The 27992-nt window shown below is 43.1% G+C and overlaps 1 protein-coding gene and 1 long non-coding RNA gene across 3 annotated transcripts; one reads left to right on the top strand and one right to left on the bottom strand.

Moving 5' to 3' along the window:
• Positions 1-12182: 12182 nt before the first annotated feature.
• LOC120582050 (uncharacterized) lies at positions 12183-14274 on the top strand. The gene is made up of 3 exons (XR_005647444.1): positions 12183-12309; positions 12831-12879; positions 14034-14274. It is a non-coding gene; the product is annotated as an uncharacterized LOC120582050 (long non-coding RNA).
• A 6858-nt stretch (positions 14275-21132) lies between these two features.
• Positions 21133-27969, bottom strand: DPH3 (diphthamide biosynthesis 3). 2 transcript variants are annotated; one of them, XM_039837052.1, is made up of 3 exons: positions 27709-27969; positions 27077-27173; positions 21133-23637 (listed from the first exon to the last, which is right to left on the bottom strand). In XM_039837052.1, exons 1-3 carry the CDS (start codon positions 27814-27816, stop codon positions 23579-23581), a joined length of 264 nt encoding a protein of 87 aa, XP_039692986.1. In that variant the 5' UTR covers positions 27817-27969; the 3' UTR covers positions 21133-23578. The 2 variants fall into 2 exon arrangements, with proteins under 2 accessions (XP_039692986.1, XP_039692987.1); XM_039837053.1 differs by having other exon boundaries at positions 27099-27173.
• Between the last annotated feature and the right edge of the window lie 23 nt (positions 27970-27992).

Raw genomic sequence — 27992 nt, 5'->3', positions numbered from 1 at the left:
ATCCCTGTTCTTACTATTCATCGGGAACGTTATTTTCCTTTTTGGTCAACTCTTTGAGAATATCTTTGACCACTCTCCATTGGAGGCTCTTGTACATAGCTCTAGGTGGCAGGTTGGTCTGCCTGGCGGTGGAGCTACCACTGTCTGTGCCCCTGACAATGACAGCCCCTCACAGACTGCTTTGAGCAATAGCCCCCTCAGCCAACCAGGTGTCCAACAACCTCCTCCAACCCATCTGCCACTTCCTTGCATAAGCTCCCAGCTAAGCCTGGCCCAACAGGTAGACTCCAGATGGAAACATGACACATGTTGCCTTAAGATAGATGTTGTCCTCTATCCTTATTCAACATGGCCCATGGTAGAATTATATACCAGACTAAGCAATAGGCTTTTTCAAAGCAAAGAGCCATGGTCCATGGTCAATACTTCCTTGTTTCCCTCTCAGGACTTAGCACAGGGCTGGATGCTTGACTCCATGGATTCTATCATGGAGGAGAAAAAGCCAGGAGCTGGGACACAGATGAATGACATTTCAATAACTGGGAGGAAAATCAAGTAGAAAAAATTTTGGACACTAATTAGAAAAAGACAATAAGATCTCTGTGACCAAACATATGTACTCATCATCAGAAATAGCAGTAAAAAAAGCTCAAGTGTTAAGCCTGTGCTAAGCCCTTTACTCACATTATTTCTTCTTCTATTCAAACTAGGCCAACAAAGCAGGTACCATTGTTATTCTCATTTTATATTCTCCATTCTATTGTTGAGGAAAGTGAGGCTTACATACATAAAGCAATTTCCCGAAGGCCACACAACAAGTAAGTGACACAGCTGGATCACAAACCCAGGCTCGTCGGGTTCCAAGGCCTTTACTTTTAACCTCTACATTTATTCCCTCCAGTATGTGTGAGTAAAAAAAAAAAATAAAGTAAAACAGTGACCTTTCCAATGGGAATGGGTGACAATAAGGGCCATGTTGTTTTAGGACCTGCCAAAATTAGATGCATCAGTTAGGAAGCGTTTAGGTCCAAGTAACAGAATAACTGACTCCCAAGAGCTGAAGAAATAAGGATATCTAGTTATCTCACATGCCCATTTCTAAGGTCGGTAGTTCCATACTTGGTGCAACAACTCACACACGTCATCTATGAAGCAGGGCTCTTTATAAACTTCCAGTCGCCATCCCTGCTGGCTTCAATGCTGATATCTATCTCTTCCTGGTTACAGGATGGCTCCCACAACACCAAACCTCATACCCTTGTCCCAGTATTCTAAATAGGAAGGAAGAGAGGCAGCAGAAGGAAGCTCTCCTCTAGCATCTTTGTCTCTATTGAGCAAGTTCTTTCCCAGAAGCCCTTCAGTAACTTCTCCTATTGTCTCATGGGTCAGAACTGTGTCACATGGTTACCTTCGGCACCAGGGAAGCTAGAAAAGTGACTAGGAAAGTATCCCAGGAAATGGGGAAAGTGCTGAGCGCACTGCCACCCAGAACCTAACTGAGGTTCTGTGAACCAAGAGGATGGGAGCTTGACTAATGGATGGTAAGTGTCTGTATTTGGAAATGATTCCTCTCTCGGGCAAGACTGAGCTCTGCTTCTGGTTTTTATTATTATGAGATGAAAATGGCAAGATCCTGAGACAGAGACATATAAAATTCTGTGCTTTCAATTCCCAGATATTATCCAATCAGCTCGTGCCCCAGAACCAGTTCAGTTTACTCAGTTTGGGGTATGAGGACGGCACACAGGTGGCTGCCATCTGGATCTCATCCTCTACCACCAGATTTGAACAAACATTCTAAGGAACAAAGGTGTTTTGATCTCTTTTATTACACACCTTCTGGAAAAAATTGTGGCCCAAAGTACCATCCAATAAAACACTTTTCTTTTATTCCTGTAAATAAAAGAAACACTATTTCTTTTATTCTTTAAGGAGATGGTGTCTATTTGCATTCATAAAGAAACTTAAAAATAGAGTAAGTATGGTTTATAAAAGTGAGAGGAGGAAACTTCTCATGAGATTTACAATGATTTTCTTTCTTTATTGTATGTCATATGGGAGTATCTAACATAGGAGGTTATTTGGGAATTTTGCTTAAAATAGTTACAGCCTGTTAACCCCATCTGCTTCCCATAAGTGGGAGAAGCCATTACATGGTAGTGCAAGGGGCCTCTGGATTTTCTCAAGGCTTTCCCATAAGGCAGATGCTTAAGACAAAATCCTCCAACCCTTCGGTTCTAATCTTCCGCCTTTTGGTCTAGTCAGTAACCACAGACGGTCACAGCATCCGGACAAGATACCCAGGAGGCCTGAGTGGGAAAAGTGAAATCTGTGCTCTGAGAAATTTCTTTCTTTTCTTTTCTTTTTTCTTTTCTTTTCTTTCTTTCTTTTTTCTTTTTCTTTTTTCTTTCTTTTTTTAAGGCAAAGCAACCCTTGGTTGACCTCACATATTGCAAGGACTTTGTCATCTTATAAACCCTTATTTTTTATTTTTTACGCCTACAGCACCTGGTCTTCCTAGGTGATTCTGAGAAATTTCAATAGCTGGGGTTAAGGAGTTCTGCAAGGCACAAAGTTAAGTTTCTGAATGATGTGTTTACTATCAGCAATCCAGATTATAATGCTCTTTCCAGAATGAATTCTAGAGTCTTAGGGCCACTTTCAAAAAAAAAAAAAAAACTATAAATTTTTATTGAATATCTATGATGTACCAAGGACATTTCTCTAGGTCCTTGTCCCATGTGTTTTCTGAGCTCTTAGTTCAAATGACCTTAATGAGTTACCCATGAATCAGAAAATTGCAAAATATCATTTTCATTGTGTTATGTCAGCACAGACTCAGACAAAGTTGGATATGTACTCTCTGGTTTCTGGGAAGGCAAAGATATTTCAAAAACAATTCCAGGAAAGCAAACGAACGTGCCTTTTAATACATTTGCCAAGTGGGACACAAAATAGACCTAAATTCGTAAATAACAATTATTTTTCTGAAATTGCTATGGGAACATGCCTGACATTCAGTGATCCTTAAAATACATATTTGTAAAGTCATAATCCACCTATGTTTGGATAATTCCAAGAGTTTTTCTAACCTTGACTTCTCCCTTAAAGCTCAGAATCACTCATTCAAGCACTCAGACTATAATTGGAGTTCAGGTGGTCTGGTTAAAGTGCTACCCTGTGGGAATGCCTTCCATACTACCCATCACCTTCAGAATAATGCCCTGGCTCCCTGGTACAGCCTATCTAGAAGATCCTTCCTAACTTGGCCTTCACCTTCGGGACTCACCTCCTGCCACTCATTGCACGTCTGTAAATACCTAGTCCCCGGCACAATGCTCTTGATCTCGTCTCTGCATTTGCTCTGCCCTGCTCTTCTTATCCATCATGTGAGACTTAATTCATGCATCATCTCTCCAGAGAGTCTACCCCAAACCCCCAGGCTGGGCTAAGTGCCCCTCTTCTGGAGTCTGTGTATGTAGCTCTGCCTGGACATGGACCACTCTGGATTGAAATGATCACCCACACGTGTCTTCCACTAGACTAAACAAATTGTGCACGTCTTTTCACCACAATATGACTCTTGTGAGACACATAACAAATACTTCTTGAATGTGAACTAAAGTGATAATCACATCTTTTTTTATGCTTAGAGTCAAGTAGAATGAAAGCAAGAAAAGTTACAGAATTCAAATTTAGACACCAAACAGCTTTTATCTGAGGTCAAATTTAAGAGGAATCTTGTCCCGATCACTTTTCAGTCTTCCAGAGTCTTTAGAGTAGGAAACAAGGATTCTCACTATGCCAAAAAAATTTTTTTAAAAGAATGCACAATGCTAGTTCATTGAGATCAAATGGAAACTTTTTTTTGCCAAAGCGGAAATATACATATATATGTGTATATATATATATATATATATGTGTGTGTATACATATATACACACACATATTTGTGTATAAAGGGACACAAATAGGGTAAGCCAGAGTGTGCTAGCTGGAAATGAACTGTGTACAGTTCATTATTCTACATAAGGAGACTAAGGAGGAAACCTTCAAAGTTCTTGGGAGTGATTGCTATGGAAAATAACAATGCAGAGGGCAAGAAACGATCTCCCCACCTCCCACATGGAAAGCTTGACTTTCTACCTGGAGTCCGTGGGTGTCGGAGCAAACCAGGGAGGTGGGGACTTAGTGAGGACATTGTTTAAAATCTTGGGGAGGGGACACTTAAACCCGGAAGCAAAGGATTCTATATGGAGTATGTGGTCTTCACATCGTGGCAGAACAGGTGCAGCAGGAATGGATTCGGTCCCCAAACTCAAACGCGTTTCCATTTTGAGTTCTAGAGCACTAGAGGGCAGATGGTCCCAGTGAATGTAGAGTTCTTCCCCGGCTTGCGTTTGAATTCCGGGGGCTCGCGCTGTGTGGAGGTGTCAGAGGCCAGGTGGGCATCTGCTCTTTGTTCTACACTGTGGCTTCTAAATTTCCTCATTAATATCCGGACGATCCCTCAGCTTTCAACTACATTCATTTGTTCAGGACTTAGAAGTGCTGCTCCCTGAGCCTCTCTGGGACTATGGGAGATCCAGGGAGGCCATGCCTTACACCCTTTATCACCTCCTCGGTGCTTCCAGGCGCTGGGAAGTCATTTATTTTGCCACTGCCTGTGCCACACTGGGCATATGGGAGGCACCCTCTGCTCACACTTACCCCACAGCTGCTGTGGCTTCCATGCTAAGCTGGGGTCTTGCCACCTCCTTAGGTCCTCCTGGGAGCCACAGATTCATCCTGCACTTGACAGGCCCCCTAACCCTAACCTGGATGGGAGCTGGCACCGCATCCTTTCTCATACCGGCGCCCAACTCCCTTGCTTTTCTTCCATCTGGACCCCCCTCTGACCAGGCATATCCAATCTCCGAGACAGTGGGGTGTGGGCATGTGTGGAAGTGTCACTTTGGCTCCTCAGGAGAGCTTCAGAGTCTGTGGGTATACCCTCTGTTCCCCTCAGAACCTAGGCTGTCACATTTCCAAACTTTTCCTTTGCATTTTTATTTTTCCCCTGAGGCAGTAAATGCTACAGACCAAGTGGGGCCTGAGCATCTGTATTTTTAAAAGATCTCCAGGATTCTGCCATGTAGCCAGGATTAGGAGATTCGGATGCCCTTGAGAAGTAGCCTTATTAGGAAACTGCCCTTTGGCAACTTCAGAGACCAGAACAAAATTAAACTTTTCAATTCTTCAGTGTTGAGGAAAACTGGAGGCTGGATCTTTTAGGATGCTTTGGTTTGCAAGCAAAAGGAAAACTAACCCAAACTGGCTAAAGCAAAAGGGGAAAATAATAGACTTGTGTAATTGGCAAGTATGGGATAGTTTACCTTCAGGTTCAGCTTGATCCAGGATCACTAGGCTCCTCTCTGCACTTGACAGCCCCCCGACCCTAACCTGGATGGTAGCTGGCCCATCCCTCTTTGTCATACCAGCACCTAACTCCCTTGCTTTTCTAGGGATGACTAGGATCACTAGGCTCCATCGCTCGGTCTGGCTTCTTCTGATTTAGCTCTGGTCCCCCAAGATGGCCAGCTGATGGCTTTAGACTGCCCCTCTGGCCACAACAATTCCAGACCTCACATCCTCCCACTATACTGCTCCAGTGTTCTAATGCTGCATAACAAACTACCCTTAAACTTAATAGCTTAAAACAACTATTTTTATTATACTTCACAATTTTCCGGGTTAGGAGTTTGGGTATGGCTCAACTAGGCAATTCTTCTGCTTCATGGGGCACCTCCTGGTATCACTTGGTATTCTGCTGGGGGCTGGTCTAGTCTAGAGGGTCCAAAAGAGCTGCACTCACATGTCAGGCCCTTCGGCAGGAGCATCTGGCAGGCCTGGCTCAGCTGGGGCCTCTACTTTCCATGTAGTTTCGGGGCCTCACTCATGGTCTCTGTGGCAGGGCACTCAGGTTTCTTACATGGTGGCTCAGCACACCCAGAGACCAACACAGAAGCTGCCAGTCCTCTTAAAGGCCAGACCTGGATCTGATATAGCTCCCCTTCCACTATTCTCTGCTGCTCAAAGCAATCACAGATCAGCCCAGATTCTGGGCTAACAGACCCCATCTATCAAAGCGGGGAATAATAGGACATGTGCAGCCATCTTTAAATCACCGCCACAACGGGCCCAGTGTCTATGTACCAGGATCCCCAGCAAAAGCTCTGAGGGTCACTCTGCTCCAGCTGGGTTGGGGAATGTGTCCTTCCCTGAACCAGTCTCTGTGACCAGGAGCTTGGGAAATTTTGATTGGTGCTGGGGGTGGAAACAATACCAGCCAGCATTATGGCTAAGAATTTCTATAGGGAGGAGATGGTGGTGGGTGGGTCCTGGGGCGATGTGTTAGTTTGGAGTAATCTAACAGCACACCTGAACAAGGCCTTGGATGCAGGTACTTTATTTGGAAGGTGACCCCAGGGATCAGAAGAGAGGGAGTAGGGAGAGTGAGAAGGGGTGGGAGGAGAAACCAATATAAGGGTGTTGCAAGCAATGGGCTTGATTCTTCCTGCTCTGAGATGCCCACAGAACATGTTCCAGAACTGTCCACGTGACAGGCTCAGGCTGGGACATTTTTCCACCAGCTGTCCTCCCTTACTGGTTGAAGATTACCCCTGGGGGCATTAAGTCTCTCCAATGCACCTTGCAGGCTGCATTTACAAGAGTGACCTTGTTCAATGTTGGTATTCTGTGAAATTATGTTAAGTAGGGAGTGGACTCAGCAGCCTAGGTATGGATGCCAACCCTAGAGGTTGGTGCCTTTTTATTTCTCAGGCCTCATATGATGTAGTCTCTGTGCCCTCATAAGAGTGACAGGTGCCCTTGTGAGCCCAGCTGCATAGTTTTAAGAAACAATCAACTCATGGAGTGCAAGGGGCAGAAGAACGGGCAGAGACTAATAGGGCTCTTCTGTCTCTTGAAAAGCTCTAAGTGTAGCTGGAGACATTTAACTGGGGTCTGTCTTCCTCCTCAGTCACTCACATGAAGCCAGGAACAGGAAACTGACAGGGCTTGCCAATCCGTTTCCTGTCATTCGTTTGAGGGTGACGAAGCATGGCTGGTGACAGCTCAGATAACCTTCCCAGCCACAAAATCCTTAAACTAAATGGAGCCTGGCTGTCAGGGAGGAGAGTGACAGGCATTCCACATGGTGCAGACTTTGCTGCTGGCTGCAACCATCACAGCAGAACTTTAAATGGGACTTGGAGCCTGTAGAGAAGTTTAGAGGCAGGTTTTGTGCACAGCCGCAGCTTCTGGCCACTGCTGTGGGGATGTGATTCTCTTAGCTAAGGGTCTTCTGCATCCTGCCCCAGGATCTTCTCTGAAGGAGAGCTGTTCACACCTTGGCTGGCTGGGAGAGTTAACACCCCCAGGGCAACGCTCAGTCATGAGAGGACGAGGGCCAGTGGATGGATGCCCAGGCCTCCATCCTCCTGGTGGACGATTCTAGAGATAGTCTGTGTGCTTCTCAGAAAAGTCCACTCTTAATTCTGAAGGGGCAAGGAGAATCATATGACTAAAAAGAAAAGTGTTTCTACTAGTGAATATCGGAAATGGAAGGATTATAGGAGTAAACTATTTTAAATAAAAATCAGAGGGAATAATTGAAATTGTTTCTAATGAGTTGCATGGCCCATGGCTTGTAATTTTGCTAGGAAAACTAGAGAAGGATGAAATGAGTATCTTCGGTGTTTTATTGTTATTATTGCTACATACTCTATCATTACTTTACATCCTCAGAATGTGGCTTTTCATACATAAATGCATTTGAACAAGGGTAAATTCTAAATTAATTTGAAAGTAGGGGGTGGAAGATATGTTTTCTAGTTCAGCAACTACAATAGTGTTTTCTGCACGTGCACATGTGTGTGCTTTATTGTAGGATGCTTGAGGACAATGTCTTTATAAGAGAAGAGTAGTGAGTGTTAACTGTGTTATTGAGTGTTAACTGTGTGTCTGAAGCTGTGCAGGATGCTTAGCCTATGTCACTTTATTTAATCCTCAAACCACCCTGCAAGGTGATTTTCATCATTCCTAGTTTACAAAAGGGGAAACTGGTTTGCCTAATAACAAAGGATTCAAATCCAGCAATGTCAGAACTCAAGGCCCTTGCCTTCTACTTTGCGCAGCTGCTGCCCTGAAAAGTGAACTTGCGCCATCTAGTGGCAGAACTGGAACAGGTACCAGGTCAGCGCCGAACAAACAGTGTTAAAGCTACACGCCCCCGGAGGGTTTGTGGAACTTGGAGAAGCAAATAGGCTCATCTGTGTCCCACTCTCGGCCCAACCCACGACCAAAAGAAAAAAGAAAAGGGCAACGAAAGCTAACGGCACCATAAATTCTAAAGAACTACAAATAGTGCCAGGAGATTTCAGGAAAATTAAAAACCAATGGGCCGCGGGTCCCGCCCTGATGGGGTGAGGTGATTCAGAGAGAGGAAACTCTTCCTTCCTCGTAGGCATCACCACACGTGGGTAGCTCAGTCCACTGAAGATTCCAGCTCCCGTTTAAAATACCCATTTTGTGAAAGATGAGGTGAGCATAAGCATCAACCTAGGGTTGCTGTAAGCATCTAATCTCTGTTATGGGGCTTATCACATTTCATTGTAGCTGTTGATTTAAGAAACCAACAAGCAAGCAAACAGCTTTTCTCTGGCCACAAGTGTGAGTTCCTTAAGATCAGTGTCTGCTTGCATTTCCTCTAACTTCAGCACCAAGCACCGTGCCAGGCACAAGGTAGCTCAGTAAATAATAAGAGAATGCAGAGTACCCTGTTCCACTGGGCCATGTCGGGGCAGTATTATGCAGACACTACCACAAGCTGGCAACTCGGCTGTCAATGTATATTTTCGAAAATTAAAAAAAAATGACCCTCATTTAAATTATAGTGAGCATGTGCCAAAAGTTTATTTAACTCATTAACGAGGGTATCAACAAAATGGTAAAGTGAGCTCAAAGAGACAGTAGTATATACAGTTAGTGAAAGAATGTTGCCTTCTAACAAAGAAAAAAAAAATAAAGCAAAATAAAGCCCCTCCCGCCCTCCCAAAGAAGAAAGAAAGAATGTTGAAATAAGATTGCAGAATTAGATGATGTCTTACAGGACAATAAATCCTTGGGAGTTATATTTTCTGGTGGACAGAAATTATTTGCATCTGTAGCAGGCTAAAATCACTTGGAACTTATTACTCTCTACAAATTAACATCTTACTTTATTGAGTCTGAGCCCTTATCAATAAATTGTAAGCCAAACAGAGGCACATTTCTATAGAGATTTAGATCATCCTTAAGCAGGCCCTGTTGGACAATGCTCCAATGTGATGTTGAAAGGACATGCAGACATCCTTTTGCCTTAATTCCAGGGTTTAAACGATTTTTCTCAGCAGTATCATTGGCTGGACTAGTCCTGAGATGTTTCCAGAACAACCTGGAAGCCTCATGCTGCAGGGATGCTCAGAAAGCACCAAGATCTTTGATTTTGCCAATGAGAAACTTGAGGATAAGAAAGTTTCCCCAGAGAATAGGTGCCATGCTAGGGGACTCTCCTCCCCTCAGCACAGGGCTTCCGGTTCCCAGGGGGCCCCAGACATTCAGCCCAGCCCCCTCTAGACTCCCAGGAGTACTCCCCAAGTCTTCTCACTTGTTGCCTATTCCCCTAGGTGAACCTCCTACCCCAACTCTGCCCTTCTCCTTACTGTCTGTCCACACACACCTGGTGCTTTGGCTCCACCATCGACTTCCCTCCATACCCAGGGAGGTCCAGGTAGCCCATCCCCCTCCCCCGCTTCACCTTCCAGCTGCCCCTCTCAACCTTGCAAAAATGGTTAAAAGTTAATTCTCATGAAACTGGTAAAATCATGACTCTCAGATATGAAAATGAGCACATGTTAAAGATCTCATTTTACTCAGGAGGGAAGCATTTTATTGAACTCATGAGGAGAGTCCAGGAGGCGTTATTCAGGAGAATCCAAAGAACAGATACATTTATAGATAAGAATATTGAAATGAATATGTAAATGAGGCAAACTCCACCTTTTCACAGGGTGGGCGGGCAGACAATTGAACCTTTACTGAAAGTACAGAAAGTACACGCCTACAGACCAGAACGAGCTTGCATTGCTGTCAGTCGCCCACAAGGACAGAGTTGCAAAATAGCTTAAAGTCAATGAGAGGCTAGAATCAGATAACCTAGATCAGTCCTCTAGATCAGTGGTCCCCAACCAGGGACTGGTTGGTGCTCCTATGAGAATCTAATGCCTGATGATCTGAGGCGGAGCTGAGGCGATGATGCTAGCACTGGGGAGCTGAGGTGGAGATGCTAGTGCTGGGGAGCGGCTGCAGATACAGATGAAGCTTCACTCACTCTCTTGCCGCTCACCACAGGCCAGTAACTGTCCACGGCCCAGGGATTGGGGACCCCTATTCTAGATGAAGCATATTTTTCTATCGAAATACAATTTTTTTCTCTCTCTCTACACTGGGAATGTAGAAGCTCCTCTTTATCACCCTGCCCCCTCCAAATTTCCAGAGCTTCCCTTGACCCCAACCTGCTGCTCCCCACCCTGACCCAGCACTGTTAACACTGAAGATCTACTTTGTGCCCACAAAGCCCGGCATGGCAGTGACACCTCACACAGCACACGGGTGCTCCAAGGAACCATGAAGTGTATGCAGAGTGCTGAGGCCTCTGGCTCACCTGTGAGCAGCAGGGTTATTGGGGAGATATCTCTCCAACCCAGTCATTGACCATCTGCTCACCCACTGACCCATTCCTATCCTAGTCACAGTCCCATCTTCTCTGATTTTACTATTTTTTGAGGCAGGACGGTGCTCTGTTTCGTGCTGCCTGTTGACAATATTCACTGAGAAAGTATCGTTCAAGTTACTGTTTCCTGCCCCCTGCTACCCCTCAAAATGCACAAGAACTTATTCTGTCCTAAAAAAGATTATAGGGACCTTAGTCAGAAGGCAAGTAAATATTCTTATAGTCTGGCCCATGTCCTTGGCTCTCTCTCTCCCTCCCTCTCTCTCTCCCTTCTTCCCTCCACAAGTCTCTATGTCTGCATCTCTCATACACACAAACACACATACACACATACACACATCTCATATAAGAACACATATAATATTATGTTTAAGGATATCAAAGTATCATACAAAGTGAGTACAAAAAGGGTCAGAGAATGGGCAGCGCACAAAGCTGGAGTCATCTGAGAGAAGTCGTGGCACCAAGGATGATGAGCCCTTCTCTGAATTGCATCGGGAGCGGGCACAGAGAAGGACACTGATAATCCTAGGTCGGTGGTGCCTATAGCTCCTTGGAGACAAAAAGACAGAAAACATGAAATCGCCATGAGAGGAACAGAAATAAAAATGAGGCATCTCTCGGTTTTTGTTTGAAATAGGGATGTGTTTTCAAATGCTTCTCCAACCTCAGGTTGGTGAATAAATCAGCTGCGTCTCGATGCTGATTACCTCCACACACCGGTGGGGGCATCGCTGAGTGCTCTCCGACTGCCAAATGCATCTCCTCAGAGATGCCACGACTACAGCACAATCTCTCCAGCTGTGTAGCAGGCATCATCCTTGGAATCAGTTTCCCCCACTTGGGAATGAGGTGATGGAGGTAAGGGAGCCCCAGCTGGGCCCCAATCAGAAATTAAGCTGGGGGATCCCCATCGGTGTGCATGTGGGAGGGTGGGCGGTGGCAGGGCATGGTAGAACTTTCTGGCCACCTTGTAGTGTGTGGAAAGCAGACTGATTGATAATAGGCACTATTTTCCCAGCTTTTATCGCTATGCTTGGCACATGGTAGATACTTAACAAATATTCAGTAAATTAATAGTAGCAGCAGACACTTGCTAGGGTCTTTCCACATGCCAGATACCGTTCTAATTGCTTGGTTTACATTAACTTATTTATCCTCTCGACAGCCCTGTGAGATAGGTGCTGTTATGCTCCTCATTTTGTAGATGGAGAAACTAGACAGAGACAGGTTAAAGTGCCCAAATTCAAACTAGTAGGAGACAAAGTGAGGTTGTGAAGCAGGTGCTGTGCTAAGTGCTAACATTCATTATTTCATTCAGTCCTCATAGCAACTCTGTGAAAAAATATCATTGTCTCCATTTTACAGGGGTAGAAACTGAATCGCAGAAAGGTTAAACCATTTCCTAAACTGACACAGCTAATAAGTGGCAGACCCGGGATTTGAACCAAGGACAGTAGACATAGGGGCTTAGTTCCCCTGGACTCTTCACTCAGGTGAATTGTTAGGCTTTTAGGAAGCAGATGCCAGTATCCTGGGTTGTCCTATATGCCAGCTGGGCCTGGACTGCCTGGCCCCTGACAAGCAGAAGCTTAGGACTGGTTGGGAGATGGGTGTGAAGGCGCCATTAGCTCTCTCGGTCATCTGGGGTGACAGAAGTGCTCCCTTCTTCTAACTGGGGTCTGGAGGTGAGAGGCCTGCAAAGCGGACAGTGACTCCAAGAGGAGGTAGCAAGGGAGGCTCTCCAATCCTGGGACCAAGGGAAGAGGAAGGAACGGGAAGGGGGTGGGGTGAGCAGCTAGATGAGGAGCTCTCGGGGAACTGGGATCCAGGCCATTTTGTCCTGTGTGTGCTGGACCTGTGGCCCGCGAGAGGGCCTCAGTCGCCCAAAGATCCATTGTTTTCAGAATTTTGCAAGACTTTTTTTCTATCTTGCCTTTTTAGTCTAACTTATTTCTGTCAATTATTTCTGTTTATAATAACAAAATATTGGAACAATCCAACTTACAATACTAAGAGAGTAGTGGAGAAGTCCAAGAACTGGTGGATTGTTTGTGTGAACTGTGGTAAGTTGCAAACAAACATGTACAAAATGATTTCTTTTTTGTCGGAAAAAAGTACACATGTTCCTCTGCATGTGCGCGCGCGCGCGCGTGTGTGTGTGTGTGTGTGTGTGTGTGTGGAGAGAGAGAGAGGCGGGCAGGCAGGCAGACAGACAGACAGATAGACAGAAAGAATTAGAAAGTTATACACCAAGGTATTACCAAGTATTTTCTGAGTTCTCAGGGAAGTTAGGGTGACAGGAGCTCTCATTCTTTGTCTTCTTTAATTTGAGGTTTGCGATTTTTCTCTAATGAGGATGCATTACTTATGAGACAAAACAATGAAATTCTATTGTTGAACATTTAATTTGTACCAGTCGAGCCCCTTTTATTCAACATTAATATCTTCCCCACATTTTGTAATTATAAGCAATATGAAACCAGGAATACTGGCAGGAAATAAAGAAATTAAACAGAAAATAATGAAAAGTTATGAAAGTTGTCCAAAAGCATAAACATATGCAAAGCAGTTGTCAAATGTCCTATTATGTAACAAAAGACTTGAAAGAATATTGACGGGAATATATGTAGTTATTGTTTTTGTTTGTTTGTTTGTTTTTACTGAATTCATCTTTGAATTTGTCAGCTGACTTGCTTTTTGGACCCAGTGTAAGCCCCAGTTTCAGTGGGAGGAGGCAACTCCCTCCCTTGTTTGTCCCTCAGCCATCTGAGTTCTTACAGCCCTTGGGGACCCCTCGCCCCGTGTGTTCTGCCCCTGTGTAGCACTATACTTACATGTCTGTGTTATCACCCACCACTCTTTTGCAAAAGGCAGACAGGCACCCAGAATCTGCCACCAGCTTCGGCCACTAATGCACAGTGTGACTAGGGGCTCCTTCCCAGCCTCTTCTAGGAAAGGGCAGAGACTTTTTTGTTGTTCTTGGAAGCTCAATGATTTTAAATTTTATGTTAGGCAGAGCCCTAGAGCACTGGAAACAGAAATTTTGTTTCATGGGCTTTTATAGGAGGTTACATTTTTTAGAATCTGCCCCACTAGAGGCATAAGGCCCTGCAAGCACAGGGCGATCTCAGAATAAGCCTGTGGTAACCCTCTCCCTTCCTGGGCTATGCCACTGTTGGGCCCTGGAAACCAGAGCAGCTACTCTCTTCTGTCCTAGGTCTAAATGCCTGCCAGAAATCCAGCCCTTCCTCCCCTGTGAGCCTGTCTCCTCCGGGGGGTGCTTACCCCTTGGCGCCTCCATTCATTCCACCTGGGAAATCCAACCATTCGTTGATCCCATTGGGGAAATAAAACAATTCTGTCAACAAAAAGAGAGAGTGGACACAATTTATTATTGGGTAAACATCCACAGACTCACGTGCATTGAAGGTAGGACAAAAGTGACTGTGGAGTCCGGACAGAATTTCATGAGAATTTGTGCAGTAAAGTAAAAGAAGGAACAATGCAAACTTCTCTCATCTCCTGAGAGACAAATGGGCGGGCCTTGGGATCGTCTCCTGTATACCTCCAGAGACGTCTGAGCTAATTTCTATGGTACGTGGCTATAATTTCAAAGGTTGGAAGGGCCCTTGACCTTGCATTATAAAACCCAAACTTTGGGCATCTTATCAGGCTTATTAAGTTTTCAAGAAGACTCACTAAGGAGAGGGAAGCGGGAGGTAAGTGCCTTGTCCCCAAAGAAAGCATCATTATTTTACCTTTAGAGTCCCTTCTGAAAACCCACCAGTACTATTTCCCCAAACCACCTCTTTTTTTGACAGAAGTATAATGTCAACCTCCCCTCCCTTTCTCTTTGTGCATCACTTGATGGCATTTGTATAGTGCACAGGGCTTACCAATAACTCCATGTTTATTATCTCATTTAATTTTCATAATCTGTGGAGGTGGTTTATTATTCTTATCTTATTGTTGCAGAAACGGACTAACTCTCCTAAATTTGGTGCGGGGAGCTGAGACCTGAACCCAGGTCTCTGATATCAAATGTCTCATCCTTTTCACTCTCTAAGAATATATTACTAGGACATTTTAATGCAAGCCAAGAAAGAAAGGTAATATACAAAGAAATTGGGAGAGGTGTGTTATATTCATACAGTATTTGAACACTGTGCCACAATCTAGAACAGAAAGTCCAACAGAACTTTCTGTGATGATGAAAATATTCTTTACTGTAGCTATCTAATGTGGTAGCCTTAAGCCATAGCCACTTTTTACGTGGATACTTGAATGTGGTAGTGTGACTGAGGAATCGACTTCTTAATTTATTTAATCTTAAATAAAATGTAAATTTAAAAGCCACATGTAGCTAGGGGCTCCCATGTAGGATGGTGCAGCTCTAGAATGCAAAAACCCTGCTAGGTACATCTCGAGAAGTCCCCAAGGCCAATAACCAGTGGGCTTTGTTTGCCTCAGACCTTGGAGTGAAGGTCCCTTAGATGTTAGCTGCCCGGACATTCACACCAAGTAGGCTGCTTCTTGGGAAAGAGGACACAGGGGTCCAGAGAGGTTTTGGCTGCATATGCCCTTCAGCAAGCTGGCATGCTCAGTGGGGCTCTGGCTTCCCATATGGGCCTTAGTTCACAATCATTCTCTTGAGAACGTTCTGTCCCCTCCATTCCTTCTCATCCTCCTCCCAGTCCTACAGCCCAGAGCACAGGAGTCATCTGGAGGCTGCCCCTTCAGCCAAGCCAGGAAACTAGAACAGAGAGGAGAAGAGCTATTCACCTGCTCAAAGTCACATCAGAACAGAGCCGAGAGGCACCTTCGAAATCATCTCTTCAAAATCTTTGCTTTACAGAATTTGAGAGACCAAGGCCCGGAGAGGTGACCAGTACTATCCCTGGCCTCTTTGCCCGAGGCCCTGACCCACTTAGCCCACAGACAGGGCAGGAACACATGTGCAAGCGAGAAAAACCAGAGCCATCTGGCCGAGGTCAGGTACTCCTGCTGCCTCATTATGTCCATGCAGTAATTTCTTAAAATTCATGATGAGTATGTTTGGCAAAAAGAACAAAGTTTCCAATCATTTAACTGCTAATACATACATTTGAGTCACTTATTGGTTAAAAAAATCCATCCTGTTCTTAAAGATTCTCTGTAATATAATTCTATTTTTTGAAAACTCTTCCTTGCACAGAGATTAGGCCCATCTCTCATAGACAAAGTATTCTTGGAGCATGTTTATTGATTTAATGACACTACTTACCCGTCTTTGGGGGTAACTAATACTAATCTCAATACTATCCTAAGTGGAAAGTCCTCTTTCGTGTCCAACCTTGATTTTTTCCCTTCTAACACAGCATGGTGTGGAGAGTGCTTAGCCAAACCAGACGGACAAGTCATAAGTAGGCCGCATTTCGTTAGGAATTGTATAAGCTATATTTCGCAGACTTGTTAAAGGTCCAAAGTTCAAAGTTTCAGATATGGCCATACAGATCACAGCAGACCTGATATGAAACAGTCTAGATAACAAACTGTTGCATAACGCTGAACTGTATCAGGGAATAAAAACACTCAAAATGAATCATCGCAAAGTGCCAGCAGACACAGCAGTAAGGTGAGTAGTCAAGATTCCCATGGGCATTACATCTCACTTTTAATGGCACTGTATGAGCACATAGCCCCATTTCTCTATATAATTAGAGCTAATAAATATCTTCATGTGGGCATTTTTGACAGACTTTGGAAATATTAACCTATCATTATTGGAGTTCCGTGGTTCTGAATTTGAGTATGAGAAACACGGCCAAAGTCTTGCTCATCTCAAAAGGCAAACATAGCAAAGATTAATCCCACAGGATTGTTATCTGATGTCTGGCCAGCAAGATGAGGGTGGCTGACTTAATGTTTCAACTGCTTCCATTTTATTACTTGGAAAGTTTTTTGGTTATTCAAACACTGCCACAGAAGAAAAGAAAATGGGATTTGGAGTCAAAAGTATTGGATTGAAATGCCAAGACTGCCACTTAATGACTGTGATAGTTTGGATTATTTTTCAGAAATATTCACTCCTTCCCATCCCACCATGTCATTGGAGAATTGTATTTTCCTGCCCGGTTGTCTTTGGGCTCAGCCACATGACTTATTTTGTCGAACGTACGTTGGCAGAGATGATGCAAGCAAAGACTTGAAATGTGCACGTACAGTGGGAATTAACTCTCATCCTTCTTGTCGGAGGAAGAAGGGAGACGTGGGACCAGACCCAGGCCCAGCCTGCACTTTAGAGACGCCCAGCCAACCCCAGCCAGGACCAGCCAACCTCAGGCAGGACCAGCCAACCCCAGCTGACACATAGATGCATAAGAAAATTTTTAAATGACGACCGTTTTAAATTTGGGGGTAGTTTGTAATGCAACAACACCTGGCTGACGCACTGGCAAAGACTTGGTTTTCATTAACATGGGGATAATAGTATTAACATTACAGTATGGTTTAAATGACGTCATGTTGTTATCACTTTACCTATTTAAGAATAAATAGGGTGTCCCGCCCCTGCCTTGGCTTCCCCAACATTGTATATAGTGACAATTTAGCGAAGCTGAGACTACAGAACTACACTGTCCAGAATCCCCTTCCCTGTGTGGTTCCAGGTTAGCACTGACCACCAGAGAAATTTTGTGCCATTTTTGGAAGCCGGAAGTAAAGCAGCAGACATGTTTTTATGCTCTGAAGGTTGGAGCAGGGCACAGGGAGCAGTGAGCACTACACGTGTTGTGCTGATCTGCTAGCTTGTCTTGTTCTGGACCAAGTACTTATGCAACTCCATGAGGAAAGGCACCCTGGAAGCCACTCACAGCATCAAGGTTGGAGGTGGCGAGAGACAGGTGTAGGTTCCAGTTTGTATTTTGTCTTGTTCACACCAGACTTTCTTTTCCAACTACCAGTTTGGCTGACTTATAGCTATGTTAGGTTCAACATCAGATTCAGAGATTACTGCCTTGCCTCGATGTCACCACTCACTCCCGCAAACATAAAGTCTAATCCTTATAACAAATCCTTCATTCGCAACCACTCACAGTTCTTCTCTGGATTGGATTCTGATATATTATAGCTAAGTCCATTGTTGTCTTAATCTATAAATTCAGGCAAGTTCCCCAGACCATAGTCTTTGAGTCATTTTTGATGGATCAAGAAATATGTAAGATTAAACTATTCTTCATTGAGTTCTTACTGTGTGCAAACATTCTGCTGCGTTACACGTATCTCATTCAATTGCATTAAATGGTCCAAATCCCCCATCCTAGCTAGCTCACTCTTGTCATCCTCACTAATTAGTAGTTCAGAAATACCTGCTAGCTACAGTAATATTTCAAGTTCTGTCACTTGGGATTGTAGACTGGGACCTGGTGCCTTCTGGGGTGACCCCGGGTAGCCTGTGCTGCCCGCATCTGAAGAGCCTGGATCACAGGTGGTGCCAATTAAGGGTTTGTTTCCTTCTCTTCTCCTCTCTCAACCTTGACATTAATTTTTGTCCAAAGGTACATCCTTTGACCCTACCCAAGAACTCAGTTCCTCTCTAAGAATGAAGTCTGGCCCCAAATCTTTGCCTAGTGACTGGGTCTTGCTGCCATGGTCAGGTCTCAAATGAGAACTCCTTGCCTACCCCAGTCTTGAGTGTTGACCCTCCTGGACTGAATAGTTCCTGTGGCTTGATGCCACTTATTGGGATACCCCCACCCCTTACTAGACATTCATCCCTAATTGTGAGCTTCTTCATATCGAATCCCGTCTCTCATCCAATACCCCTCATTGGCCCTCTAGGACCGAGGTAGCTGCCTTCCTTGGAGACAGCCTGCTGGGCCCACTGTGCCTCTGCAATCTGCACTGGAAGCCAGGTTAGTTTCTCAGTGTTTGTCTCATCTCAGGAAGCAGGTGTTATGACGAGGTTTGCCAGGTTATACAAAGATTAAATGTTGTGGGGCTTCTAACCCAGATCCTCATGTGGATTTGAGAGGTTTTTCAATAGCAATAACTATGTTAGTTATTGACTACCATATAATAGCTACGGTATCAACTTGGCTAAGCTGGAACAATGATTTCCAGGATTCTCTTCCCTATATGGTTCTGGGTTACAATTGGCTAAAAAAGAGAGATTTGTGCAAAATTTGGAAGGCAGAAAGGAAGCAGTAGCTGTGACTTTGAAGATCGCTGCAGTTAGAGGTGGTGAGAGACAGATGTGGAGGCGCCAGTGGTTAATTTATCCTCTCTCTTTCCTACTGCAAGTCAGCTCTTTTTACTGTCACCTTTACTGACCAACAGCAACTCCCAGCTCATCATGAAATGCTTGGCTGTGAACTCAGAAGCAACACAGAAGCAATGACCTTCCCAGAGTTCTGCACCAGCTGCCTCCATGGTTTGTTCCTACTCCAGCAGTGGGATGTGCCTAACTTTGATATCCCTTCAAGCTCAAATTTGTTTACCAGAACCAGGGTATGGAGAAGACTGGTTAGTGACTTTTCTCCCCTTATTTTAGCAGTGACCAGTTTTCTTTTGAATAATGCTAACATGCTTTCCTAGAATTTGATTAATATTCATTCAGTATTCTATTGGTTTTTTTTTTTTTTCTGGGTTCTAGGGTTCTCCTGTAAATCCAGAGAGAAAGATAGAGATTCTGCTGTTCCTTCTCCTATTTTAAGCATTTTGTGAGCTAGGGCTAGTATTTTTCACTGTGATTTCTTTTTCATATGTCCTTTGTTTTAAACCCCTAACAAGGAAAAATTTGTAAATGGTTTTCCAGCCAAATATGTAATCATGAGCAATTTGCTTTGTAGGAAGTAGGGAATGGCAGGCGTCTCAAATGGAGTTAAAGAAATTCTAATTACTTACACCTGCGGAAGCTGTCACTTTTCTAAGATGTGTAATTAGCAGCCAGAGTGCGTGTTGGAAAAGTGTGATTGCCTGTTTAAATAGGGGGCACAGCCCAGAGGCTGCCCAAATTGGGGCTCTCCCACTGTGTTCATTAGCCCAGCCTGGGATCTCCGGTCACTTGTTAAGGCTGATTGCATGACTGAACACAAAGTGTGTGGCCAACTGAGCCCACACACTGTTCCATGTGCAAAGCAGGTGTGACCATTTTAAAAAATTGAATCCTTCTTACTTTGCAATTATAAATTTTCTGCTTTCCTAGCTCAGTGGTTCTGAGCTTTGGCTGAACATTAGAATCAACAGGGAGAGTCTTTAAAAATCCTGATGCTCTAGCTGCACCCAGATCAATTAAATCAGACTCTCTCTGGGAGACCAATAGTTTTAAAGCTCCTCAGGTGCTGCCAAGTTTGAAAACCAGTTCTAGACCACTTTAGCTGCATCAGAATCATCTGGAGGGCATGTTAAAACCCACCCCCAGAGATATTCAGTAAGGTGTGGGCATGTCCAATATTTCAAACTTCTCATATTCATTCAATGCTCAAAACAACGTTGAATTCCTTTTTAATTAGAATAATCTTTTTCTGCACATATGACAGGCATTGTGCTAAATGTGTTATAGTCATTCACTTGTTTAATCATTTTCATAGGCTTCCATTCTCACCCTTTAGGTCTCGGAAAAAGTGCCGGACCTGAGACAACTTCTGTTTATTTACCCTTTACAAAAGCACCTGCTGCAGCTATCACATCACCTGGTTTGTTTCCTTCTGGGCCCAAACCAGTCTGTAATCTTATTTCCTCTGTTCCAGTTGCACGCAAGCTCCATAATGACAGAAACCCTGTTTGTCCTCACCTAGTGCCTAGAAGGTAACAGGCACTCCACACTTGCTGAATGAATGGATCCACAGAGCAAACATAAACCTAGGAAAGAGGTACTAGCATGGTATTTCTCAGAGTAAGATCTGGCGCTACAAAAAGATTAAGGAACTTGTCCAAGATTTTAGTGGAGGAATTGAGACTCAAACTGACCAGGGTTGGGCTTTCAAACCACTGCAGGAATTGATCATTAGCGTTAAATAAAAGATGTCTTCTTTCCCAGTAATAAACTGAATTACTCACCTAAGAATGTCAACTATCTTTTCCTTAATGCTACTTGATTCAAAGATGTATATATATTTCAAATAACAATAAAAATCCAGATCCCAAATGCATATGGCCAGACTATAGGAACAGTGGCAATTTCTTTCCTTTTTAAAAAAACTCTTCTGTTAATACCCCAAACCTATTTACAATGCCCCAAAGCAGGTTAGAGATTTCTATGTCATATACAATTACACCAAATTTCTTAAATATAAAATGTTGGTATTTCAGGGAAGAAAAAAACACATGAAAACAAATGGATCTGAATGATCTGACTTTATTTAGCCTGCCAATACAATTATTTTGGTAATAAATTAATATTTACAGTTACAAAAATGTCGAGTGCTAGGAAAATGCTTCTAAATGTGGAAAGGACATGTAGAATGCTTTAAACAGTTGACTATAATTTTCAAACTCCGAAGTGTAATAATATTGTTATTGAAGAATGGAGTCTCTGTAATTCGTGATTTAGAGTTTATAAAGGTTTCAATTGCCACTTCAGCTCCTGCAAGCTACAATGCCCGAAATTATGGAACTGACATTTTAGAAATTACCTGATCCAGTCTTATAAGTATACAGATCAAGAATCCACTGGCCTTGCCAAAGATTATAAAGCTAGTAAGAGACAGAGGCTGGATTATAAATGTTCTCTGAGGTGCTCCAAAAATATCTGCTGAGCTAAATAAGGCACATATATCACACAGAACTCTAGCTGAATATCTGAAAAGACCCTGCCTGGTTTTACTTTCTGCTTAACAGAAATTTAAATTTAAATCCTGATGTGTTCTTTTGTAGTTAAGAAATTTAGTGATTCAGTTGCTTTGGAAACAAAATCGTTTCCATGATTGCAGCTTATCGCTGATCACTGATTGCTGTTTATGCTTCTTTTCTGCTGGGATGTTTGGACTAGGGCAATTTGTCTTCCTGTTCTTCTGTGCTCATTGACCTATATCAAGGGTGTCTGTTCTTGTTTGAAATTTATCACCAGCTGAAGGAGCTAATGTCATCAATACCTATAAACCATCAACATTTGTGTATGGGACAGTTTGTTCCTCTTTGCAGCTCATTCCCACAGGGTCAGCACCTGCTCTGTTCATCAGAGCCATCACTGGTTCCAAAGCAACTGTGGATTACTTCTGGGATGTCAGTGTCTCGAACAATGAGATTTCTCATCACATCAAGAATATGCCATATAATGCTTCATATCATGTACCAAGCACTTCTAGCACACATTTTTTTAAAATGATATATTTCTAAGCCTAATGGCTGCACATAGCCATGCTGCTAGCAGGTAAAAAAAAAAGGCACTCATTTTAATTTAAACCTCGATGAGTGTGTGCAGCACATTTATCAATCAGTAATAGAATGTTCACATTCTGGCAAGCTATTTTTCTTTCTAATTATAGGAGCCATTCCCAAAATAAACTGCCAGACATGTTTTATTTTTAAACTTTATATACACACAGCAAAATTATAAAGTGAATCTCTGAATTTCCATGTAAGTGATTCTAATTTCTTGCTACTCTCAGCACTGCAGCAAAGGAAGACTGGTGGCCTATATTTATATATTTTTCTCCAGGGCAATATTTCTCTGTAAGAGCAAATGTTTGGTTTGGTTGCAACTTACAGAGGATTATCAGATGTGCTCTCAGGGCCATACTTATTTAGAACGGGCATCTCATTTTCAAGTTCATCCTCAGAAAATACAAGAGTTTTGCCTTTTAGGAGTAGTGACTTGATTTTGCGATAATGCTAAAAGCACTACCACCAGCCATGAAGACTTGACATTACCCTTGATCTAGAATGCAATTTCATTAGCTATATCTAAAAATTAACAGACAAACAAGAACTCAAGACACAGAAACATTTGCTCTGATCTGGCAACAACGTTCAAGTATTTAATTTACTACTTTGGCATGTTTTTCACTTATCATTCTGTTACCAATTTCGCTTCCTTTGGCTGTTTTTTTTGTTTGTTTGTTTGTTTTAATCCTGTCCTGATTTTCAAGAAGCATGCAGAATATCGATAGAGAAATGCCACGCTCTTTGACCATTTCACTTTTTGACTTTTCTTTCTCACTAATTTTTAGCTCTGGAAAAATTGTGAGCTCAGTATATTTCCTAATACCATGACCAGAACACAAAGCATGAACTACAACGGAAAAGGCATGCTTAACAACGGGAACATTCTAATAATGGCAAGACTGAGAAGACTGGATTGGAGTGGGAACTAATATTCTTAAGTTCAGAACAGCAAAGCTGATGTCAAATTTCAAAAAGGACTAACTTTAATAATCTTAATAATCAATTCGAAAATAAAAATCTCTTTTTTATTAAGGAATCCTAATGACTTTGAGGTAGATGATGTTGCTATCAGATAATAATTAGTTATAAGATATAAAAATAAAACTAATGGAAAGAAAGCACTGATTTGAAATTGTCTTCCTTTAAATTCAGATGGAAAATTAAGAACACTTTTTCCAACTCAAAGTTCTAAGCACAAAATCCAAGTGTGTCACGTCATAGACTTGCTCCTTTAATTGGAGATGAACTTGGCAGCCGATGGAAAGAATCCATCCTCTAATGGAACAGCAAACTACAAAACGGTTGTCCTCATGAAGAAGCCAGTAACTCGGCATTCATTTTTTCAGCTTGGCTCATTCCCAAATGTTCAGGATTTGGATTCCTAGTGTTTTTCAGCATTTAACTAATTCTTTGCTGGTGGAAGGGGCTGGGATTGTTTCTCCACACATAAACTGCTCCTAAGAAAGAACAAACGTAACATTAATCATTCAGTGTCTGTGTCACAAACATATTAATATTAAACTTTCATCTTGTCACAGAATCAATCCAGTTTTGAATTTTCCCATTGTTGTATCACTTCATCCTTGTTTGGAGTCAATGTCAACACCAGAATTATAAACTTAAAAGTGTATCATTTTTTAGTCCTAAATTCATATTTAATATAAAGCACCTTATCTTATAAACAAGCATGCTCACTTTCACTACAGAAGCATCCACTTCTCAGAAATCACACTTATAAAGACATTGCCACACCTTTGAAGTTACTGTATTAACTACTACTTATACTAAAACTTCTCCACTTCGACATTTGGTCATTCAAATATCCATCCTCTTCAAAGTAATTATTTCTTCCAACAAAAGGGACAGCTCTTTATGTGTTTCCCAACCAACATTATTTGCAATGTTAGCTGCTTTATAAATGAAATCCGATCTCTGATCATTTATCCTGTTTACATCAGCTACTGCAAGAAATCTCTGCCTCCCAGGTTACCCCTAATCTCCTGCAATCTGGTCACCGTAAGGATCAGCCTGTATCCTGCCCCTTTCACTCTCTTATTCCTGCCTAGCACCTGGAACCTTCCCAATGTGCTCTTTGGAATTCATGGTCCATCATTAGAACAATGCTCCATATTCTCGACCTCTTCTTTAAAATGTCCCTGCACATTCTTGCTCTAACACAGTGGTCTCAAGGTGTAGTGCTGGTGGTGGTGGTGTGTGTGTGTTGATTTCGCCTCCAGGGGACATTTGGCAACATCTGGAGACATTTTGAGTTGACACGACTGAGGGGGTGGTGCTACTGGCTAATGGGTACAGGCCAGGGATGTTACTAAACACCCTCCAATGCACAGGGCAGCTCTGTACAGCAAAGTTGTTCAGCCTAAAATATCCGTAACGCTGAGGCTGAGAAAAGGCCATCCCCTAAGGGCACTGTTTCACCTGTAACCCCTCAAGTGATGGCTCCGTGTTTTCTCAGAGCCCCAGTACCACAGAGACTGGAGGAGAAGCTGGTCGCTCCTTTCCGCTACTGCTCTCCTTCCCTCTCAAAACCCCACCAACTTTGAATCTTACGTCATGAAACTATATCATCACTACTCCTCTCTGTTGTTGTACCCGCCTTGGATCCCTCATTCCAACCCCTCTGAGATCTCTAGCATATTCATCCTACCACCTTTACACTGCTGCTCACTCCCTTAATGTTTTCTTTACCTAGTTTAAATTCCACGGTCAATTATCACAATTGCTCTTCTCTCACTCCTTCCTATTCACTTGGCAAATCCACAAGCTGGTTAAATCCAACTTCCTGTGTCTCCATTCACCCACGTAGCTGAATGTCTACCACCATTAGGCCCTCTCATGATCCCCACCAGTTACTGCTCCATGTCTCTCCTCCCCTTTGTAGTAAACTCCTTGAAAGTAAAGTCTACACTTGCTGCTTCCTATTCTCTCATTCTCTCCAACAAGTTTCCCATCAGTCAGGCTCTGTCTCCTTTACTCCACTGAAACTGCTCTTATAACCATCACAAATGGCCACCCTGTTAAAGCCAATGGTTAATTTCCAGTTATCTTTCTATCAGTGGCATCTGACAAGGTTGAGTACTTCCTCTACCTTTTCTCATCTGGCTTCCACGATATGATATTGGAATATGAATCCTCCTCCTTCAGTGGTTGCTCCTTCTCCCCCAGCTTTGCTGATTCCTCACTTCCCTCCCTGACTTATTACGTTGCAGTGCCCCAAGGTTCCGTTCTTTCTTTTGTCCATCTGTACTACATTCACAGTCCTGGTGATCTCATCCAATCTCATGGCTCTAGATGCTATCTACATGCTGATAAATCTCAAATTTACAGTGCTTGCTGACCACTTTTTGAACTCCAAACTTGGATATCCAATCGGTTTCTCACCAGCTCCACTTTGATGAAAAATATACCTTTTGAACATAGTACGCCCAACTTCCACTCCTATACCTGCAGCCACCCCCATCTTAGCTGGTAGTAAATCCATCCTTCCAGTTACAAAGGCCACAAGTGTTTAAATCATCCTCGACTCCTCTCATATCCTATATCCAATCAGTAAAAAAATCCCTGTCCTTTAAAGTATATCCAGAATCCAACCATTTCTTACCATCTCTGTTGCTGCAGCCGGTCCAAGCTACTCATCCCCTCCTTTGATTAGTCTAACGGCCTCCGACCTGGTTCTCCTGCCTCTGCCCCTGTTCCTTCACAGTCTACTCTGGACACAGCAGCCAGAATCCCTCTTTTAAAACTCGAGCTGGCCCATGGCACTCCCTTGTTCAAGGATCTTCCAACGGTTCTCTATATCATTCACAGGAAAAGCCAAAGTCCTTAAAGTGGCCCACAAACATCTCTGTGATCTGCCTACTCCAGTAATTCATCTTAGACAATTCTCACCCTTATTTACTCTGCTCTGGTCACGCTGGCCTCCTTGCTGTTCCTTGATAAAACTAAGCATGTTCCTGGCCAAGGGCCCCTTCACTGAAAGTTCCTTTTGCCAGGCTGTTCTTACCCATCATATGTATAGGGCTCACTCCCTCACTCTTTCAGTCTTTGCTCTACAAGGCCTGCCATGATCACCCTATTTAAATCTATAACATCTCCTCAAACGGCACTCCTGCTCTCCATTGTCCCATTCTCTTTTTGTTCTAGAACACATTTTAATATATGAATAAGTCAGTAAACTTCTAAATTACAGTCTAAACTATCCTCTCATGAGGCTAAGTGCCTGGTCCCACCTTCCCTATACTCATTTTAGAGTTCATCCTTAAGAAGGTTAAACTGTTTTATGTCAATTACATATCAAAAAGAGAAAAGAATGTTAAGTTTCTTACTTAAGACTTTATTCCAAGTACTGACCAAAAGTTGGGGTATGGATGGGCAGTAATAACATTTATTTTGTTTTCTAGTGTTAATGTCTTTGGGTGAAAAACAACAGGACAACTAAAGACTAAAATGAAATTGTAAAATTACAACTATGACTATTTCTCAAACAATATATTGCTGACATTCTATATATAAGCCAGGTAAGAAATACTATACAATTTTTCCTTTGAAAATAAGCCTAGGAGCACTGAACGATTTTAATTACTTATTAAATAAAGTAGGAATAAAGACTGTCAATTAAATAACCTTTATAATTATTTTTCTATATAGGAAGCAATAATTTTCATTAGATACAGAAAAGTTTTCTTATTGCCTTGCCAAGGCTAAAATGAGTTAATCTGAGCTTTAAAAATTTTAATTTACGATACAGCTGTTTATTAATGGCTTTTAAAATGTTTTTAAAAACATAGCATTTACCTAACACACTGTTTAGAAAACATTCTCCTGCACTAACATATAGACAGGTTGCTATAGGTTCTTGCATTGCGACCCTTCTCCCACCTTTTAAAATGTGTTCCCTTACTTTGTCATAAATCACTTTTATAATGAGAGAGCAGCTAGGACACGTTGCCACGTCTTCCCCATTCTCCAAATCTTCCTGTAACAAAATCAAACACGTATGATCAGTATAGTCTTCCCTTTGCCATCTCCTCCTCCCAAACCCTGCCACCCCTATGGGCAAGCTCCTCTGCGACTTGCCTCCCTTTTGCGAGGGCCAAAAGGGCCTTCCGAGAGAAACGCCAACCCCCCCCCCTTTTTTTCCCCTGGAAGCGTCACTTGGGGGAAATACCAGTAAGGTTAGTCAAGGTTCAGTCGCCTCAAAACCTCTGGGAAGACAAAAACGCGTCACTTCCTCCAAGGAACTATCTCAGGAAGTGAGACCCGAAGTAGGACTCTAAGTGCGGGAGAATGGCGATAAGTCTGATGATGCTCACCCTCTACCCCCAGCCTGACTGAAGGCCTGAACGATGTGCCCACTGACAGTGTATAGAGTATCAATTTTGCAGAGATTCATAAACAAGACAAAACAATAACTATGAACCACATGGGCGACTGAATGGCGGAAGGGACGTCGTACAGCGAAAATGCGTCAGCTCTAATAAGTCGCCCGGAGGGATTCGATCCGAAGTTACCTTGGTGATGCAGAAGTTATCTCCACACGGGCAGGGGTAGAAATACGTCTCCAGGTCCTCGTCATATTGGAAGTCCTCGATCTCCACCTCGTCGTGAAACACCGCCATTGTCACTGGGGCCAGCAGAGTGCCTGTCACCCCCTCCTCCCGACACCGAGCCGGGTCGTTCTAACCCAGCAGATGCGGGCCGCAGCCGGGCGGTGTCACCATGCACCGACAGCCCGAACTAGCGCTTCCGGCGAGGAGACAATGACGCCACTGCGGGCTTGGAGGCCAAATGGGTG

The sequence above is a fragment of the Pteropus medius genome, unplaced genomic scaffold (assembly GCF_902729225.1).
Source record: "Pteropus medius unplaced genomic scaffold, Ma_sr-lr_union100, whole genome shotgun sequence".
NCBI lineage: Eukaryota > Metazoa > Chordata > Mammalia > Chiroptera > Pteropodidae > Pteropus > Pteropus medius.
Note: the sequence above shows the minus strand (reverse complement) of the source record. Positions and strands in the feature narration are given on the sequence as shown.

Coding starts and splice junctions, on each gene's coding strand:
- DPH3 (XM_039837052.1), bottom strand. CDS start 27,816: ATGGCGGTGTTTCACGACGAGGTGGAGATCGAGGACTTCCAATATGAC. Junction 27,174..27,708: donor ATAACTTCTGCATCACCAAG/GTAACTTCGGAT, acceptor ATTTTGTTACAG/GAAGATTTGGAGAATGGGGA. Junction 23,638..27,076: donor AAGGGAACACATTTTAAAAG/GTGGGAGAAGGG, acceptor GTTCTTTCTTAG/GAGCAGTTTATGTGTGGAGA.